Raw genomic sequence first — 20,057 nt, forward strand, 5'->3', positions numbered from 1 at the left:
TTACTCTGTTGCCCAGGCAGGCTAGAGTACAGTGGTACAATTGTAGCTCACTGTGATCTTGAACTTCTGGGATCAGGTGATCCTCCTGTTTTAACCTCCAGAGTAGCTAAGACTACAGGCATGTACCACCACGCCTGGCTAATTAATGTTTTATTTTTCTGTAGAGACAGGGTCTTGCTATGTTGCCCAGGTTGGTCTTGAACTCTTGGTCTCAAGCAATCCTCCCAAAGTGCTGGGATTACAGGCATGATCACTGTACCCGCCCCACAATTTATTATATAATGAACTAATTGAAATCTGTTTATCTAACATTGGACATTTAAGTTACTTCTAATTTTTACTACAATAAATCATGTTGTGATGTATATCACTAATATAAACCTTTCTAAGCATCTCCTTATTTCCTTAGATAAAATTTCTTTAACTAAAATTACTGGATCATTTTAAGGCCTTTAACACAGATTATCATACTGTCCTCCAGAAGGGCTATTCCACTTTCTAACTGCATGAGATGTCCCATTTCAGGGTACTCTTGCTAGCACTTTGAAACAGCGTATAGACCTATATAAAGGTAAAAAAAGTTTAAATTTATATATTTTTAATTATTAGTGAGAATATATTTTCATCTATTTATTAGTAATTTGCATTTCTTTTTTGGGAAATGATCTATTTCTTTTTTTCCACTTATTTATCTAGAAGAGGAAGCCTTGTTCTCCTGATAAAATATCTTTTAAAATTAAGAACATAGGTCCTTTGTCATACATAACACAAATATTATTTTTTACTTTCCATTTTGTCTTTAATATTATTCAGACTTTTTAAAAAACATTTAGGCTTTATTTTTCCTACATGATTTCTTTCCTTGCTTTTATTAATAGTTTAACAGATTGAGTCCCAAAATGAACCCAAGATAAAATTTGATCTCTATATATTCAGCTTAGCAATTCATCTAAGTTTTATTATGCCATATGGTGTGATGTATAGTATAGATTCAACTATTTCTCTAAATTTTCAAATGATTATCACAGTACCATTTATTGTCCAATCCATATTTTCCTCACTGATTTGAAATATGATCTTTTCCATGGATAAATTCTTAAATTTACGGAATATGTTTTGGGGCTTTTTATTTTAATGCTATTTGTGGCCTGTTTTTGTGTGTGTTTTAATTATTCTTGACTCAGAATGTATTTTAAAATGTGATACATATTTCTTCTCATTATATCTTTTTAAAATCATCTTTTAAAATAATTGATTATTCTGTTTTTCCTTTCGGTTGTACTACAGAATTACTTTGTTGAATTAAAAAAAAGTATGCTAGCATTTGGTTAGAAATGAACACATAATATTTCTTAGTGAAAATTGAAAAATATTTAATTCTGAATCTTCCCTTTCAGAAAGATGGTGTTTCTTCCTATATATGTTAGTGAAGTTCTATAGTTTTCTTGATACAGATTCTGTACTGTTCTTATTAAAAATATTCCAAGTAATTATACATTTCTTGGTGCTATTGTGAATAAGATCTTTTCCTATTTTTTTGTTTTCTAATAATTGAGGTCCTTTTGGTATACAATCTTTCTGAAATATGTATTTCCTTTGTGTGTGTGTGTGTGTGTGTGTGTGTGTGTGTGTGTGTGTGTGTGTGTGTGTGTGTGTGTGTGTTCAGGACAGTGCCAGGGCCTACAGGAGAAATAAAGCTTGATTTAAACTCTGTACTTAGGGAGCTTACTTGTTATGCTATTATTGGGAAAAAAAGCTTGTACATGTACCTCCAATTTTTTCTGATACTTTTCACATTCCAATTGACACTGTGTGAGATTTCTTGCAGTTTCCTCTTGTAGAAGTTGAACACGCTCACTTTCAAAGGATTTTAATTTACTTTGATGGAGAAATTCTGTTACTTTGCTTTCTGTACTAAGTTGTAGTTCTCTGTACCTGAAAGAAGCAAAAATGGTTATAAAACTCCAAAGAAAGCAGTCTCAATGACTTATATAAACACAAACTTTAATTCTATTTTCTACATTCCCATATTTATAGTTAATAATTTATATTTATTCAGCAAAGCTTTTATAAATAATTTAGATAGGCATATGTACAGAAATATGTAAGCCCAGAAAACATAACAAACCAATCAGCTTCCTCTATTCCATCCTTATTTTCATTCCTTCCTTCTAAAAATAATTATTGCCTATTATTATTATTTTTTAAGACATTTAAAATAAAAAATGGTGAGAGCAAGTTTCAACTATATGGCTTAAAATAATTTGATTTTTATAATTTTCACAGGAATTCTTAAGTCCACGGTTTGTTTCTAAACTTGCTATTTCATTCTAACTAATGTCAGATGGAGAAGAATGACATAAAATATGCATATTAAACTGTAATTCTTGAAACACTTGTAAAATAAATTAAGTTAGTAAATATGTATATTTAAATATTATAAGAAAACAATATAGAATTGCAAAGGTAAATACAGAACTGCTAGAAGTCTATTATAGCATGGATAAGGAACATTCTCTTCATTCTACAGGTATAACTAGTAATAAAAACATTTCCACTTAACATATAAATCGTCACATATTATAAATTTGAAAATACTTCAGGCTGATTATGTTCTAACAGAAAGTAAAACACAGATACATTATAGCTTTTCAGGGAGCTATTATGAATCCAGTAAAATGCTACATATGTTATTGAAATTCATTTATCCAAATATTTATTGAGCTAATCACTATGCTGGGTAATGGGTATACAATGGTAAATAAAATATTGCTTCTTTCCCCTTAAAGAACTTACATTTTCCTGAGGAAGATAGGTAAATAAACATGAATATTTAATAGACTATAGTAAAGTGCTTCCATAGGGTAATCCCTAGGTTCAATGGCCACATAGAGGAAGGAGACCTAACGTGTTTTGTGTAGGCATGTAGGGTGTGTGTGTGTGTGTGTGAGAGAGAGAGAGAGACAGACAGACAGAGAGAGACAGAGAGAGAAAGAAAGAGGCAGGAGAAGGGATAGGGTGGGAGGTGTTCTAGGGAGAAGAAAGAGTATGGGCAGGGCAGGGCAGCAGGGAGCATAGTCTGCTTTATCCATGGTATCTCATTTAATCCTTACAACAAACTTATTAGGTATTTTGCAGATGAGGAATCTGAGGCTCAGAGATGTCAAATAATTTCTTTAACAGGAACAAGCTGCTAGTAAATTTCAGTTTAGGTCTCAAACCCAATTTTATATTTGACTCCACAGCAATGGTCCTTCCACTATTACATGATAATCTTAGCTGACATTTCTCAGGCAAGGTAAACATTAAAATGTTTTTCAAAGGTCATTTCACTGCAGAAAGTGACAATAACATTTAAAGTACAGTCAGAGAAGAACAGGCATTAGATATCTGCTATGGGCTAATCCACTCCTGGCAGTTTTATCTTTGGTAAAAGTATCACACATTCAGATTGGTGGAAGTTCCATACAATGCATATTATGTATCACTTTATATATTGCAAGGTTTTAAGGTAAATGTCAGCTTTTGTGTTTAACTTTTTTGGAAAGTCTTGGCATTAATTATAAATTTTTAAATAATTTTATTTAAACAAAATCCTTGTTATATGGAAAAGCAAGAATTGATAAAATTTTTGAGATGTAATTCATATACCATAAAGTTGACCTTTTAAAGTATACAATTCGGTAGTTTTTAGTATATTTATCAAGTTATGACTCACCACTACCTAATGAAAAACATTTTTATCACCCTAAAAATTTCCCATGTCCATTAGCAGTCCCTCCTCATTCCTCTCCCTCCAGGCCGGCAATCACCACTAATCTACCTTCTGTCTCTGGATTTGCTTATGCTGAACATTTCATATAAAAGGAATCATATAATATGTGGCCTTTTGATGTCTTCAAGGTTCATTCATGTTGTAGCATGAGTCAATACCTCATTCCTTATGGCTGAATAATATCCCATTGTATAGATATATCACATTTTGTTTAACCATTCATCAGTTGAGGGACATTTGGGGTGCTTCCAATTTTTGGCTATTATGGATAATGCTGCTATGAACATTTGTGTACAAGTTTTTATATAAACATGCTTTCATTTCTCTTGATTATATACCTAGGAATAGAATTACTCTGTCATATGGGCCCTCTATTTTTAATTTGTTGAGGAACTGCCAAACTGTTTTCCAATGTGGTTGCACCATTTTACATTCCCAAAAGCAATAATGAGAGCATCAATTTCTCCACTTTCGACACTTTCATCATCTGCCTTTTTGACTATAGCCATCCCGGTGTGTATGAAGTGGTAAAAAAAATTCTTTTACTCAAAAAATGTATTAATTCAACATTTTACTGACATGAAAATATCCCTATACTCACTGGGGCAAGTTGTTATAAATATAAATGTATAAAACGTGTGAAATCAGTACCTTCTTAGTATGCTGAACTATGGGGCACACACAGACCACATTACTGATGTAAATTCTGGACAAGTCATTTAGAACGTACTGTTGATCTTTAAGATAATTTTTTTTGAAAACATCAAACTGAAAATTTTGCCTTTATGGATTTAGAACAATGTGGGTGCTTCTGACAGCAATGCCAACTCCAAATAAGTAATTAAAGACTTAGCTTTTAGCACCACTGTTCTTTCTTATCATATGGCACCTGAAGTTACTAAATTTCAGTACTAATATGCTTTCCCTATATTGAAAAGCTAAACAGTAGACAATATTGAGACGCTTAGAATACAGATAATTTAGCAAAAGTAAATTGTAATCTAGGAGACAACAATAATTGTTTCCTGAAATTTAGAAACTTAGTATACTGAGTTGAATAAACTGAAGCTTCTATAAAACGAAATGATAATTCGAAAGGACTAATCTATTTCCATGTTGTGTTCGTAAGTGAAAGAATCTGCCTGAAATCATTATACCTTTATAATTAGTTTAATTATTTTAATTTGTTAAATTGAACCATGACAATATTTAACAAACATTACAGCTACAAAAGTAGCTCCAGCAGTGAGGAACTGATGATGCCAAGAACACGGCCTGATAGTTTCAGGTAACTCCCACTTAACTTGTTTTGCTAACATAACCTGTCACATTTTACTTGGATGACTCAGACTTCTCTCATCCTCTCAATTTGAACATCTTATTTGAACTAAGTGAGTATTATTCACATGTTAACAACTTTATGTTTGGTATTCCAATTCAGCATAGTAACCTTAGGAGCTCAAATTTCCTGTAAAGTTAATCAGAATCTCCAACTATCCTCATAACCATCTCATCTTCAGCCCCCAAATTTGACTACATTTGTCTTTATGCTACATTTGTAACTGGGTTTTTAGTTTTCATAAGACCTACCCATATATCATATACTACTCAAAAAATAATAAAAGCAATAGAATGAACTGTTTGCTCTGAAGGAAAATTCACTGAAACAGAAATTTTGGGGCTGGAAGTACGGGAAAAAAAATGTTAAAAAGTAAACACTAGCTATTAACACAGAGAGTTACAAAGAAGTTGACCTGTAAGAAATGCTCTCAGGCTAGGATGAATTATTCCAAGCAGCACGGCATGTTCTGTAACATTCAGAAATAACCAGAAGAGAGACATCAACATGACATTAGAGACTCAAAAATGGGAAAACTTCTTTGGTAACAAAAGCACTGGATAAAACATCAAATAACAGGTTTTCATAACAAAACTTACATTGGCAATCTTTACACACAGACTATGGGCAAAGTTTTACTTGTTACACTCTGATGTATTAAGCCAACCATTTATATGGTTTATATAAATGGTTGGGAAACTCTATCAGCAATGTCATCATTGAGTATTAGCAATAAGGTGAAAGACCCATATTTAACCCATTATTAACCCTTTATTTAATCTCAGTTTTTTATTCCAATGAGAAACTAATTTCAATTTTGTCCACAAAATGTTCATGGCATCCAGTATAATATTAATAAAACTAGACATTTACTCTGAACCCTGTTATCTCATTTGGTAGGCAGGCATTCTAAGACAAAATATCCCAAAAGTATTGTATTCAGTGGTGAGGTTCATATAATCACCAGGACCAGGATGCAGTACTTCCATTAAAAAATTTTAAAAACAGTCCAGTTTGGAAGTAAGACAACACAGTAAGTCAGGCAAGGCATTCATCTGTATGCAGCAGGACAACTGTGTGTAGACAGAGCACAGGAGTAAGACCCTGCCCCAAGGTAGACTGGCAAAAGAAGCCATGCAAAGTTATAAGATTTCCAGTGCTGGTAAGGGTTCAGGCAAGGATTTTTAGTAGTCAAGCATTAGGCAGATTAACTAGACAAAAGTACTGAAAAATACTTTCAATACTTTATTGAAATTCAGAGAGATAGGTCAATAAAGAGATAATACTGTGCCTTAGAGGAATACATGGGAACAGGTAGTCTAGGCTGGACCACTAAATCCTTTGCGTGAGCAGGATAATTTAATTCTAAATTCCACAAGCAAGTGGGGCAGAGGCTGCTGATAAACTTTCTTGGAAGGAGTGCTTTGAAACAGAGATGGGCCTGAATCTCCAGATACGGAGACTGTGGTGGATTCAGCTGTAGGAAATTGGAGTTGACAAGGGCTTTTATACACAGTCTATAATTTCTAATCTTTTACTTTAAAAAAACAAAAAATGAGCCAAGCACAAAGAGGCTCACGCCTGCAATCCCAACACTTTGGGAGGCCAAGGTAGTAAGATTGCTTGAGACCAGGAGTTTGAGACCAGCTTAGGCGACATAGTCAGACTCCATCTCTACAAAAAATGAAAAAAAAAAAAAAATTAGTCAGGCATGGTAGTGTGGGCCTGTAGCCCTAGATATAGAACTGGAAGGCTGAGGCAGAAGAATCACTTGAGCCCAGAAGTTGGAGGTTACAGTGAGCTATGATCACGCCACTGCACTCCAGCATGGGTGACAGAGTAAGACACTGTCTCTAAAAAAAAAAAAATAAAAATAACAATGACAAAAAATAAAAAATGTGCAATTTTATATAGCTTTATGTAATTTAAAATATATCAAATTATATACATATTCATAGAAATTATACACATATTTACAGAAATTATTACAACTTACAACAGAATTTTGAAAGGCAGATTTGTGCAAATCTACAGGTATTTATATAAAAATAACTTTTCATATCATTTTATCTTTAATATTTAAATATGATGGTCATTTTATTCAATTATGCTGCTTTATATATCAGTTGTCCAGGAGGGCAGATCAGAATCTCCTGCTATTCAGATTACATACCAGCTTGGTATATTATAACTTCCTCGTGGGACATGTTTGCTCTATAATTGAGAATCACTCTAGGTAATGAGAGAAGTTGCTAATGGTATGTTGCACATGTGAAAGTTTTGGAGGTAGACAACATGTTAAGAACAATTGCTATATATTAGAGAATACATCTGAAATTGCTTTCCTTTCATGTTGATGTTAAAAAAGAAAATGTTAAGAGATTTTACTTTTGTGCATTACTGCTACCTATTGTTCTATCAACCGTTTTCTTTTACTTTTTAGTTTTCTTTGTATTAAAATTCTTAAAATATATACCTAGGCCGGGTGCAGTGGCTCACGCCTGTAATCCCAGCACTCTGGGAGGCCGAGGTGGGTGGATCGCTCGAGGTCAGGAGTTCGAGACCAGCCTGAGCAACAGTGAGACCCTGTCTCTACTAAAAATAGAAAGAAATTATCTGGCCAACTAAAATATATGTAGAAAAAATTAGCCGGGCATGGTGGCGCATGCCTGTAGTCCCAGCTACTCGGGAGGCTGAGGCAGGAGGATTGCTTAAGCCCAGGAGTTTGAGGTTGCTGTGAGCTAGGCTGACGCCACGGCACTCATTCTAGCCAGGGCAACAAAGCGACACTCTGTCTCAAAAAAAAAAAAAAAAAAAAATATATATATATATATATATATATATACATACCTAGATACCAAATCAAAATTATTTTCAATTAAAATTAGGGGAACAATTATAGAAGTTTAAAAATATACCTATAAAATTACAGAAAAACAGAGTTCTAGCAACACTGGTCTTTCCCTTTCAATTGTGAAATTTTCGGAATTGAAAGTAAGCAAGTAGGGAAAACTTATAAAACCAGCAATAATGTTGCAACAGTGGTTACTACAGGACATGAAAAAGGAACTTGAAAGTCGTTTAGATATTTGTCCAAACATTTCTGCCATTTAGATGATTTCTTCAACCAGTTCACTTCTCAGCTGTAATACTACATCTGTCATTTTTGGCTTACAAGCTAATTCTTACATGAATGTGAAAGATCTTTTTTTGCTTACTTAAAAACGCTGGGTATGTTTAACAACTGTACCATGGATTTGTAAGAATTTCAAGCATGCATTTAGAGTAATTCAATGCATCTATCATATCATGATCAAATAAAATATGTCATTATAAAATAAACACAGAGTAATATTTGGCCATCTTGTAGAGGCAAAAAATAGGTACTACAGGTATGTGAAGATAAAGGTACTTGAGTGAAACAAATATAATGAAAGGAATGTTGCCTTAAAATAAATCAAAGTGTGCATAAGATAAAATTAGAGTAAAATTTTATAACAGTGTTTGAATGGGCCGGTTTTTCCTTTTGTGTCAACGTGACAACAAACACTTAAAATTCAGCATGAATCATCCTCTGAACCAAGGGTATTTATTATATCAGTGCCTCACAGCACTCAAAACTCTATTTCATGCTGCTTTTGATATGTACCTCAGAATACTGGGCTACATTAAAGAAAAAAATCAGAATATATAAACTGAATCTAAAAATGTCATTAGAAAAAGCACTTTTTTGGAGATGCTTTTAGAAAGAATAGTAAAGTATTAGCAGTAGCAGGATGGAGGCTACTCACTGTTTCCTCCTATTTTGTCACAATATATAGCTCAAAGAAAGGAAATCAATTTACTATGGTTAACATACAAAGTATTATAAAAAAGCAAAACGGGAAGTAAAAGCCACTTATCTAGACCAACTTCCTAATGACAGGAAAACTCTATAAATTTTAATTTCTATAAATTGGTATTCTGAATGTGGACTAAAGAATTCCATGTGAATTCTAGGAAACCCCTGAATAGGGATCTAGCAAAAAGAGAGTTGCAGGGCTCAGGTGGTTAGGTAGTAAAGCTGGATCATTAGCACCACTGTTTTTCTTTTTTGAGGGTGAGGCTGACTCCTGAGCTTGATTTTATCTAGCCTAATCAGGGAGGACCATCAGAACCACTTGTGGAACTTCTAAGAACTCTAGATACCACGGTTCCACCTATTGAATCAAAATCTCTGGGAAAATACTTGGGCATGTTGAGTTCTGGGTGATTAAATGAGCTAATACAAGTAAAATGCTCACAACAGTGCACTGTACCATTAATAAAAGTTACCTGAGTGTGGGAATCTTGCCTAAATCATCTTTGGATTCCTAGGATCTAGATTACCTGATATAAATTCTTAATGAGATAATGATCTATCTATATTATAAACTCTTAATCTTTATTCAATGAATGAGTGGAGTCATATTAACTATGAGATTTTTAGGTGTTACAAAATTAAAATTGCTAAATAGGCTCAAGCCAGGGTAGAAAACATTAAAATATCAACAACCAATTTCATCAGAGGCAGTCTCTTTTGAAGCATAACAAAATCAGTGAATCAAGATTATTTCCAGGTTTAGGTATCAGTAAAAGACGAACACAAATTACAGGGAGTGAAGGAAAGAGAAACCGAAATGATTATAGGATAGGCATGACCAAGCTACAAGAAAGATTAAAGTTTCTAAAAAAGTAGTTTGGATTATGGCTAAGGTGGTAGGAGACATGACAACATTCCAAAAACATTTTAAAAACAGAAATGCAAAAGAAGGGAGCAAAGTTAGTGTGATATGTTAGGATATATGTAAGTTCTGTAATAAGTTAAAATTATTGCAAAATTTGTACACAGTTTTAGAATCTAAGTCTGACTCACTAGTCTACCCATAAGAATGTAATGAAATCTATCATGAGAGCATGCAAAACAGAAAAAAAATATAACATAGTAATGAGAAGAACTAAATCATTTTGCTGGGTCTACTTCCCCATCTTTTTTCTCTCATTAGACTTACTAAACTAAATACTTGTTAGTTTTTCTGTAAAATACTACCTTGGGATTTTCAAACAAATAGATATTAAATATAGCATTGTGCCAGTTAGGCATTTAGTAAACACATATCATGTTATGATCATATTTTTATTTTCTACAGTTGTTTATGAAATGAGAAAGTTTATAAAGTTCCAGAAAATGTCTATGTACCTAAGTATCTATTTAACCATCTATTTAGGGCTATAAACACTTCAGGATAAACATGAAATAATAAGAACCTAATATAATCAATGAAACTCAGTAAATATTAATTGAATAAAAAAATAAAACATTTAACATCCTACAGTATTATTTTGATAAAATGCCTTCTCTTCTTAAATATTTTCTTGGGCCTTGCTCTTCTCCCTATGCCCTCCCGATTCCAGAAAGTGTTGCTCCTCCTCTCTAGGTTGGTGGAAATTTGGTGCTTTTATTATTACTCTGGCTCCTATTCCGTTTCTCTCACTTGCTGTTGTAACTATTACCCAAGTGGGTTATGACAGTCTTGTGAATGCCAAAGGCATTTACTAAGAGGAAACTTCAACTGGCATGATGCCTGTTAGCATGTGTAGAGACCAATATCAAGGAAAAGAACCTAACATTTGAGTGCCATGTGTTTTTATTTGCTTTTCATATACAGTGTGTGTGTGTGTGTGTATATATATATATATATATGTACATATATATATATATATTTCACTTAAGCATCTTTAAAACCCTAATACAGAATTTAGGATTATTCTCTTTTTAGAGATAAAGATACTGAGACTCAGAAGTAAATAACTTCTGAAAAGCTGAAATTTGCACCTAGATCTGCCTCAAATTTCTGGGATCTTATGCTCTCGTATCCTATATCTAAGAAGGAAAAAAATATTTCTAAAAAATAAAAATAAAGCATGTACTAAAAACACATACATAATCTCCAGCAACACACCATTGGCAGTTAAGTGTGGACAAGAGACTACTGAAGTAGAAAGATACTGGACAAAGTACATGACTAAAAAACGAACAAAGAAGAAAACAGGCAAGGGCTCTCCACAAAATACAACACACAAAGGCTCTCCATGGGGAGAGAAAAAGCTTTGTTTGGTGTTAGGGGTTTAAGGAGGCTCAGGCCATTGGAGGGTGATATGGAAGGCTGGAGAGAAAAGTTATTTTTCTTGCTTTAGACAAAGATCGTTCTGTGCCTTATGAATACTTAACAGTCTGTGCTTGAGTAAGAAAAGACCTTTCCCCTCAAATTATCCTTAAGACAAAAAGGGTGTCACTTTTTACATGAGTCCTTATAAAGTCTCTCACTGGATATTCACTCATTATTTTGAAAGGCAAAATACTCTTTAGGGAAGACACACTGGTCTGCAACGCAAATTTTGAATGCTGAGACTGTTCACTTGAAGGAAATAAAATGGAAGCAAAGAAATTTAACATAGATTTAATAATTATTTCTAGGATACAGCCTCACAACTACACTGAAAACAGGTAGAGAGATTATGTAAAAAAGAAACATTAGTCACATTCTAAAGATCACAAACACACCAAAAGAACAAATGGGAAAAGAAATTCTATTTGAATGGACACTTACGGCTAAAAATGAAAATCCAGTCATTTTATCATCTAGGGATTCAAACAGTGAAAAAATGAAAAAAACAGCAAAGATGATATGTTTCAGAGTACTATTAGCTGATTAAAAAAGTATATCAAGTAATTTTGAAGGTTTAAGAGATTGAAGTATTCTTTTATGTAATGTGATTTTAAATATTTGATACTAAGCAAGAATTCTGAAGCCAGATTTTTTTTTTTTTTTTTTGAGACAGAGTCTCTCTCTGTTGCCCGGGCTAGAGTGCCTTGGTGTCAGCCTAGCTCACAGCAACCTCAAACTCCTGGGCTTAAGCGATCCTACTGCCTCAGCCTCCCGAGTAGCTGGGACTACAGGCATGTGCCACCATGCCCGGCTAATTTTTTCTATATATATATTTTTAGTTGGCCAGATCATTTCTTTCTATTTTTTAGTAGAGACGAGGTCTCACTCTTGCCCAGGCTGGTCTCGAACTCCTGACCTCGAGCGATCCACCCGCCTCGGCCTCCCAGAGAGCTAGGATTACAGGCGTGAGCCACCGCGCCCGGCCTGAAGCCAGATTTCTTAAGTTCAAATTCCATTTTCCCTTTGCTACCAATATGTCTCAGATTCCATATTTATAAATGAGAATAATAATAATGGCAATCCCATTAGGTCATTAGGAGAATTAAATGAATTAATATTAGTAAAATGCTTAAAACTGTGCTGGCACAGTAAGTACTATGTGTTTGTTAAATAAAATTAAATATTCAAATTTGATAAAACCTTATTATTATTATTTTTTTAAATAGCCTGACATGGGAAAAATGACAGATGACCTTAGATGTTTTTCCTGGCCATACAGTTTCAATTTTTAGTCTGGCCAAGATGTCTTATCATGTTCCACGTTTTCCTATTAATCATGAGATATTATAATTATTTAAAATACAGAACTTTTGAAAGCACAGAGATTGATTTTTCTTCCAGTCCCTGGAAGGTAACAAAATAGCTCTACCAAGAAACAGAACTACGCATTCAAATTTATAATTTTCTATTTACTCAGCTAAAGAGATGCATGGGAAAGAGAATTGCTGATATCCAGGAAACATCTATAAATGGTGACCCACATACTCAGATTTGTGAAGGATCTTGGAGAAGGAGATAGAAAATCACCACTGCCTCTTAACTGATGCTGCTAAAAAGCTGGCATGAATGCTCCAGGTAAAGGGTCAGCAAACAAGTTCTGTAAAGGGCCAAAGAGTAAATATTTTAGGCTTTGTGGGCCATGAAGTCACTGTTGTGACAATTCAACTGTGCAGATGTAGCATAAAAGCAGCCATAGATAATACATAAACAAATGAGTGTGACTGAGTTCCGATAAAACTATTTATATACACTAACAGTTGTGTTTTAAGACACAGATTGAACCATGGACATTCAGATCTTCAGTGTAATGATCTCCCAACTGAGCTATTTCAGCTGTCAACATGTGCATTTCATACAATTCTCATTTGTCATGAAATATTTATTATTTTTCTTTTGATTCCTCCCAATAATTAAAAAATATAAAAACCATTCTTAGCTTTTCGGCTGTACTGAATAGATGGTGGGCTGTATTTGTCTTGTAGGCTATAATTTGTCAATCTCTGATTTGAATTAAGAGAAGCTATGGATGTTGGGCACAGTGGCTCACGCCTATAATACTAGCACTCTGGGAGGCCAAGGCGGAAGGACTGCTTGAACTCAGGAGTTCGAGACCAGCCTGAGCAAGAGCAAGACCCCATCTCTACTGTCTACTGAACACAGAAAAATTAGCCAAGCACCATAGTGTACACCTGTAGTCCCAGCTACTTGGGAGGCTGAGGCAAGAGGAACACTTGAGCCCAGGAGTTTGAGGTTGCCATGAGTTATGACAACGCCACTATAGCCTACACCCAGGATGACAAAGCAAGACTCAAGAAAAAAAATTTAAGTTAAAAAAAAAAAAAGAAACTGTGGGATATTAGTGACACTCTTACTGTAGCTTACGATAATTTTATTAAAATCTATTAGTTTATTGTAGTCTCTATAGGTTCATTCTAAACATTGTCCTCTAAGATTCTCAAGTCATTCAGAGCCCTCTTCATTCCTTTTTACTAATGTCAGGATACATCCAACAAGGGCTTCTTCCAATTCCCTCCTCTCTACCTTAAAATATCTTCACACCCAAATTTCCTTTTTTGTCCTAACTTTCCTCTCTCCTTTGAAGGAAAGATCACAGTTCTCCACTTGATCTCTTGACATCAAAACACTTTAACAGGCTGGGCGCGGTGGCTCACGCCTGTAATCCTAGCACTCTGGGAGGCCGAGGCGGGTGGATTGCTCGAGGTCAGGAGTTCGAGACCAGCCTGAGCAAGAGCGAGACCCCGTCTCCACTAAAAATAGAAAAATTATCTGGCCAACTAAAATATATATATATAAAAAATTAGCCGGGTATGGTGGTGCATGCCTGTAGTTCCAGCTACTCGGGAGGCTGAGGCAGGAGGATCGCTTAAGCCCAGGAGTTTGAGGTTGCTGTGAGCTAGGCTGATGCCACGGCACTCACTCTAGCCTGGGCAACAAAGCGAGACTCTGTCTCAAAAAAAAAAAAAAAAAAAAAAAAATTCAGGGAATTTTTTCTATGTATTTTTAGTTGTCCAGTTAATTTCTTTCTATTTTTTTAGTAGAGACGGGGTCTCACTCTTGCTCAGGCTGGTCTCCAACTCCTGACCTCAAGCAAGCCTCCAGCCTCGGCCTCCCAGAGTGCTAGGATTACAGCTGTGAGCCATTGTGCCCAGCCTGTTCTGCCTTCTTTCTACATAATGCTTTCTAAAAGATATATCCATGTTGTTCATGTATCAGTAGTTTGTTACTTTTTATTACTGTGTAGTATTCCCTGGTATGTATAAACAAAAATTTATTCATTCAATCACTAGTTGATGCACTAGTTGTTTTCAGTCTGGGGCCATTATAAATAAAATTGCTATAAACATTTACATAGAAGTCCTCACATAGACAACAAGTTTTCATTTCTCTTGGGTAAATAACTAGAAGTAGTGCTGCTAGACCACATAGTAAGCAAATGTTTAACTTTATAAGAAACTGCCAAACTATTTTCAAAGCGACTACATGATTCTGCATTCACATCAGCAATGTAAGGACATTCCTATTAACTGACAACCTTGCCAACACTTGGTAATAACAGTGTTTTAAAATCTAGCCACTCTAGTGGTTGTAGTGGCATCTAATTGTTGTATAATTACCATTTTCCTGATGACTAATGATGTTGAACATCTTTCCTAGTGTTTATTGTACTTCAATCCTTAGGCCATTTTTTAAAAATTTCAAGTCAGGTAGCTTGTCCTCTTATGTTGCAAGAGTTTTGGTTGCAAGCCTTTTATTAGATGAATGTTTTACAAATATGTTCTCCAATTCTGTGGTTTTTCCTTTCTTATCAGAAGAGCAAAAATTTTTTATTTTGATGAAGTCCAAGTTAACAAGATTTTCTTAATGGTTCATGTTCTTTATGTCCTATTTATAAAATCTGGGGTTAACCATTTTCTCTTATTTTTTTTCTGGTTTTTGTTCTTACATTTAGATGTATGAATGATTATAAATTAATTTTTATGTGTGTGAGGTAGGAGTTGAGGTTTAACTTTTTTGCATATGGATATCAAAATATTTCAGCATGATTTGTTGAAAAGACTATTATTTCCTCATGGAATTATTCCAGTACTTTCATCCTTCTTTTTCAAAATTGTTTTTGATATGCTGGTCCCTTGAATTTCCATGTAAATTTTAGGTTAAGCTGTCAATTTCTACAAAAAAGCCTGAAGAGTTTTTTTGATCAGGATTGCAATGAATCTATAAATCAGTTTGGGGACAATTCATACTTCAGCAATATTAAGTGTTCAAATCTATGAACATAATTTATCTCTACACTTATTTAGGTCTTTCTTACTTTTTCTCACAATATTCACTAACTTTCAGTGTGTAGGTCTTGTACTTGTTTCATATCTTGTTAATTTTATCTCTAAGTATTTAATATTTTTGATGCTATTGCAAATGGTTTCAAAAATGTTTAATTTCCAATTTTTAACTGCTTAGTGCAATATAATTCAGTTTTTTCGTAATGATCCTGGTGTCCTGCAATCTTGCTAAAGTCACTTATTAGTTTTAGTACTTTATTTGTAGATTCTATCCATGACATTTTAAGAAAACCACCTCCCTGAGCCTTAATTTTTTCACATAAAGAAAGCAGTTTATAAGAAATCAAAATTGAGAATAAAATTAATCAAAACAAGAAAAAAATTAAAAAACTCCTAAAACATTTATTTAGCACAGTACTGCTCCACAGCAAATATTCAGTACGTATTAAATCTCTTCCCAGATTTCAGAGATCTTACTACAGATTTCAGCATTGCGGACATGTCCCAAATCTTTATCTCTAGGCCTGGTTTTTCTCTTAGGTGTGAGATCCTTATTCCCATTTGTCACACCTGAATGGTGCTTTAGCATTCCCAGTATTAGTCCTAAATCAAAATTATAACCTTTATTGACACATGAATCACTTCTGTTTTCTGAAAGTCCTATTTCTGATAATGAAATCATTGTTACCTCAATTACTCAGAAAATTTTATAGGAATCATGGATAACTCTCCAAGATATTTTTCAAATGTAGTCAGTTAGTGCATTCTGTAACAATAACAATAGCTAATATTTAACACTTACTATGTGACAAACACTATGCCTAACACTTATTTAATCTTCACAATTCTATGAGTGAAGTTATTATTATTATGTTTTATAGGGGAGGAAACTGAGACAGAGGTTAAATAACTTTCCCAAAGTCATGCACCCAGTAACAATAGAGCCTGTATCATAACCTAGGCAATCTATCTCCAGAAACAGTACTCATAAACATAAACTATATTACCTCTAATGTGAGCAGATTGTAGGGTACACCTGTTAGTGGTGATAGTGTGACTGGGTGCTATATTTGGGGGAATTCAAAAAATGTCTAAACGCTTCATTTAAATAAGCACCCCTCACCATGAAGTCCTTGAAAAAGAAAAGGGGCTAGCAGCAAATGGGAAATAAAATTGTGACAATGTTATTAGCTGGGCTTGTACTAGAAACCCCAATTCACAGGTCCGTGGTGGAAGCGAGCGGGAGAATGTGATAGGTTTAACGTTTAAGAGAGGCCATTAAACCCCCATCCCATCTTAACACTTAACTCCTGGAGACAAAATACATTAGAGTATATATATTGCAGAAGACTGAAGAGATGCAAGTGAGCTCTAACCCCATTTTTCAGTTTTAGGAAAAGATAAAGTGGCAGAGGAAGCTCTATTCATGACTGACCTTTTAGTTGAAGATCATTTGGCTAGAAACATGGCCCAAAATGTGTCTCAAAATATGAGCCAAACATAAATTTCTTTTCTTTGTGAAGGGGTGGGTGAATAGAGAACACAGTGGAAAAATCTCCACCACTCATCACCCCTCAGTTGTATTTTTAAAACCAATTTTTCCATCTCTATTCCTCATGCTATCATCCCAATTCAGACCGTTGTTACCAATCACCTGGACTTTAGGCACTCCTATTCAGGGCATCTTGACTTACCATGAATACATTACTGCCAGGTTAATTCTCTAAAATGTGATTTTCATCATGTCATTGTTCAATGAAGTAAATTTACAGCTCTTTATTCTGACATTCCAATATACAGCTTTTTATTCTAACATTCCAGGACTACCAAAAAACAAAACTGTCTATCCCTATCTCCTACCTACTTGTACACTCCGAATCATACCTGTTGTTGTTTCCTGACAATCTTTTGTTTCTTCTATATTTAGGTTTACAAAGTTTTTGGAATGCACTTTTCTCATATTTGCATGTCAGAATTCACACTTCAAATGCTTGCTTCATATCGCCTTCCTTTAAAAGGCCACCCCCAAAACTCCCTTAAGGGACACTTAAAGCCCACCACAGACTCCTTAAGATACACAATATTTTGCTTTAAAATATAAATAGGTATATATATTATTATATGTCAGCTCTTTAAAAACAGATATGTCTTAATTTTTTAAAATTCTTTACACTGTGTCATGCATCAAAGTTTAATGAATGTTGAATTGAACAATTTCTAGCCCACCATAGGAAAAGTTTATAGAGAGATATTTTATCACTTTATTGCTCTTTCCATAGTCCATACTCCAACAAAGAGAAATCTGAGTACAACATACATATTTTTCTCCACATTCTCCTCTGAAACCATGGGGAGAAATATGTTTCTCTTTTGCCTTTTGATGTACTCACTGAGTGCAGAGTTCATAATGTTGGCTCTTGTTTAAAACAAAAGGAAACAAGGGAAGCAATGTTAAACATTTGGAATTGACAGGAAGGAAACCTTAGGTTCATCCACACATTAATTAATTAAGGGAAGCAGAGAACAGTTCATAGAGTTGGGCCATAGAGACTCAATTTTCACAGGGAAGAGGCAGTCATAGTGATTAATTTCCACTAGGTTCTGTTATAAAATGGTATTGGAAAGTGAGTTTAGCTATATGGAATTCAACTTCATTTACAATTATGTGGGAACACATTTATAATACTTACCAGATGGTATTTGTAATTAAAAGTTCAAAAAAACCTTTATAGAATTAAATTATAATATTTACAGAGAAAATTCATTAAAAACTCTGTCCAAATGAGCTCTAAGAATTATTTATTGCTATTCTTTTTATTGAAATTTCATGAAACATCTGAGTCATTTAAATCAATACTGCTCTAGTGCTCTCTATCATCAAAAAAAAAATATATGGTTAAGTAGCCATAACCTTTAGATATACATTAATATAACTTATAATTTGTAAATGTTGTACTATTTAAAACTTGTGGAATGAAAACTGGTATATAGAATCCAGAGAGACAATGAGAGCTAACAAATTTTTTAAAAGCTGGATGCTTAACATTTACTTGGGCTTATAGACAGTGATGGGGAAGAGGTAGATCCTATAATGAAAAGAGGCACTATGGGCTATACTGGATACCAGCTTGAAGTATATAGCAGCTAGCAACATGGAAAACTGGCTGACAAATGTTTTCCTTTAGAAGCATTCAGTTCATAGTTTTACTTTTCAAAAATTAAAGATCCCTGCTTTTGTTAAAGAATCCAATTTATGTTTTGTAAGGGCTATATCTTTGGGGTCAAAAAATTCTGTTTATAATATACAAATGATTTAATTTCACAACATATATTTCTCATTTAAACATCTTTGACTTACTTCTGGATCAAATGCACAGTATAACCAATGGCAAAAGATGAATAAGAATAGACATGTTTCGTGGCACCAACATACAGAACATTCCATTCTCATAAACAACAGGCTATTTACCATACCTTGACTTTCCTGTAAAGTACTTCTATAAACTATTTAAAAGCTAACATTTCATTGTCATTTATAGGTATGAGTTCCTTTAGAGGTTTACATACGGACAGCCTATCTGACTAGAATGATCTGGGTACATTCTTGCCTGAAGGCAAGGAGATGTATTCTTTTGGGCATTTTCCATTTCTGTGATTTTGGACAAAAAGAATTTTAGAAATGATAGGTATCATTACATTCAGAGAATCTACGAATAATCTAGCCAATGGAAATTTACATTTGTGGGTCCCAGTGAATTAGAAGAAAACATTTGAATTCTAATAATGGATATGTGAAAATGCCACTTAAGCTTTGCTATTGGAAATGCATTAATTCATTTTCTACTTTTTACAAATAATATAGGCAGACTTTTCATTTGTAAAATGAAAACACATTGCCCTGAAGTTTTAAAAAATGCATCAATTTAAAAACACATGGATGTGTTTTTTTTAAAACTTTACAAAAAGATGCAAGAAAAAGCTCAGAAGTATGAACTGCTAACAGCTAGAATATATGGTAAGTTGAGGAAAGGGACCTCTTTCTTCAGAGAGCTTTGTAACAGTGAAGTTTACCCATCTGAATCAAACCAGATCTAGTCAGAGATTGCTGTGCTGAAAAGAGAACACAGACACATCTTCCTTTAAAAATCAACTAACTGGTTGGGTTTAGTGGCTTACACCTGTAATCCCAGCACTTCGGAAGGCTGAGGCAAAGGGGATCATTTGAGACTAGGAGTTTGAGACCAGCCTGAGCAACATATCAAGACCCTGTCTCTACAAAAAATAATAAAATTAGCTGGGTATGGTGGCACGTGCCTGTAGTCCTAGCTACTTGGAAGGGTGAGGCAGGAGGATTACTTGAGTTCAGGAGTTAAGGCAGCAGTGAGCTATGATTG

At 34.1% G+C, this 20,057-nt stretch overlaps 1 protein-coding gene across 3 annotated transcripts in view; it reads right to left on the reverse strand.

Annotated features, from left to right (window-relative positions):
• PIBF1 (progesterone immunomodulatory binding factor 1) overlaps positions 1-20,057 on the reverse strand; it is a 189,059-nt gene that overhangs the window by 95,947 nt on the left and 73,055 nt on the right. For all 3 annotated transcript variants that reach the window (XM_045567309.1, XM_045567310.1, XM_045567311.1), the window contains one exon: positions 1,770-1,935. In XM_045567309.1, the coding sequence (XP_045423265.1) occupies positions 1,770-1,935 (166 nt within the window). The remainder of the gene's footprint in view (positions 1-1,769; positions 1,936-20,057) is intronic.

Source organism: Lemur catta, chromosome 13, assembly GCF_020740605.2.
Source record: "Lemur catta isolate mLemCat1 chromosome 13, mLemCat1.pri, whole genome shotgun sequence".
In the NCBI taxonomy this organism is placed as follows: domain Eukaryota; kingdom Metazoa; phylum Chordata; class Mammalia; order Primates; family Lemuridae; genus Lemur; species Lemur catta.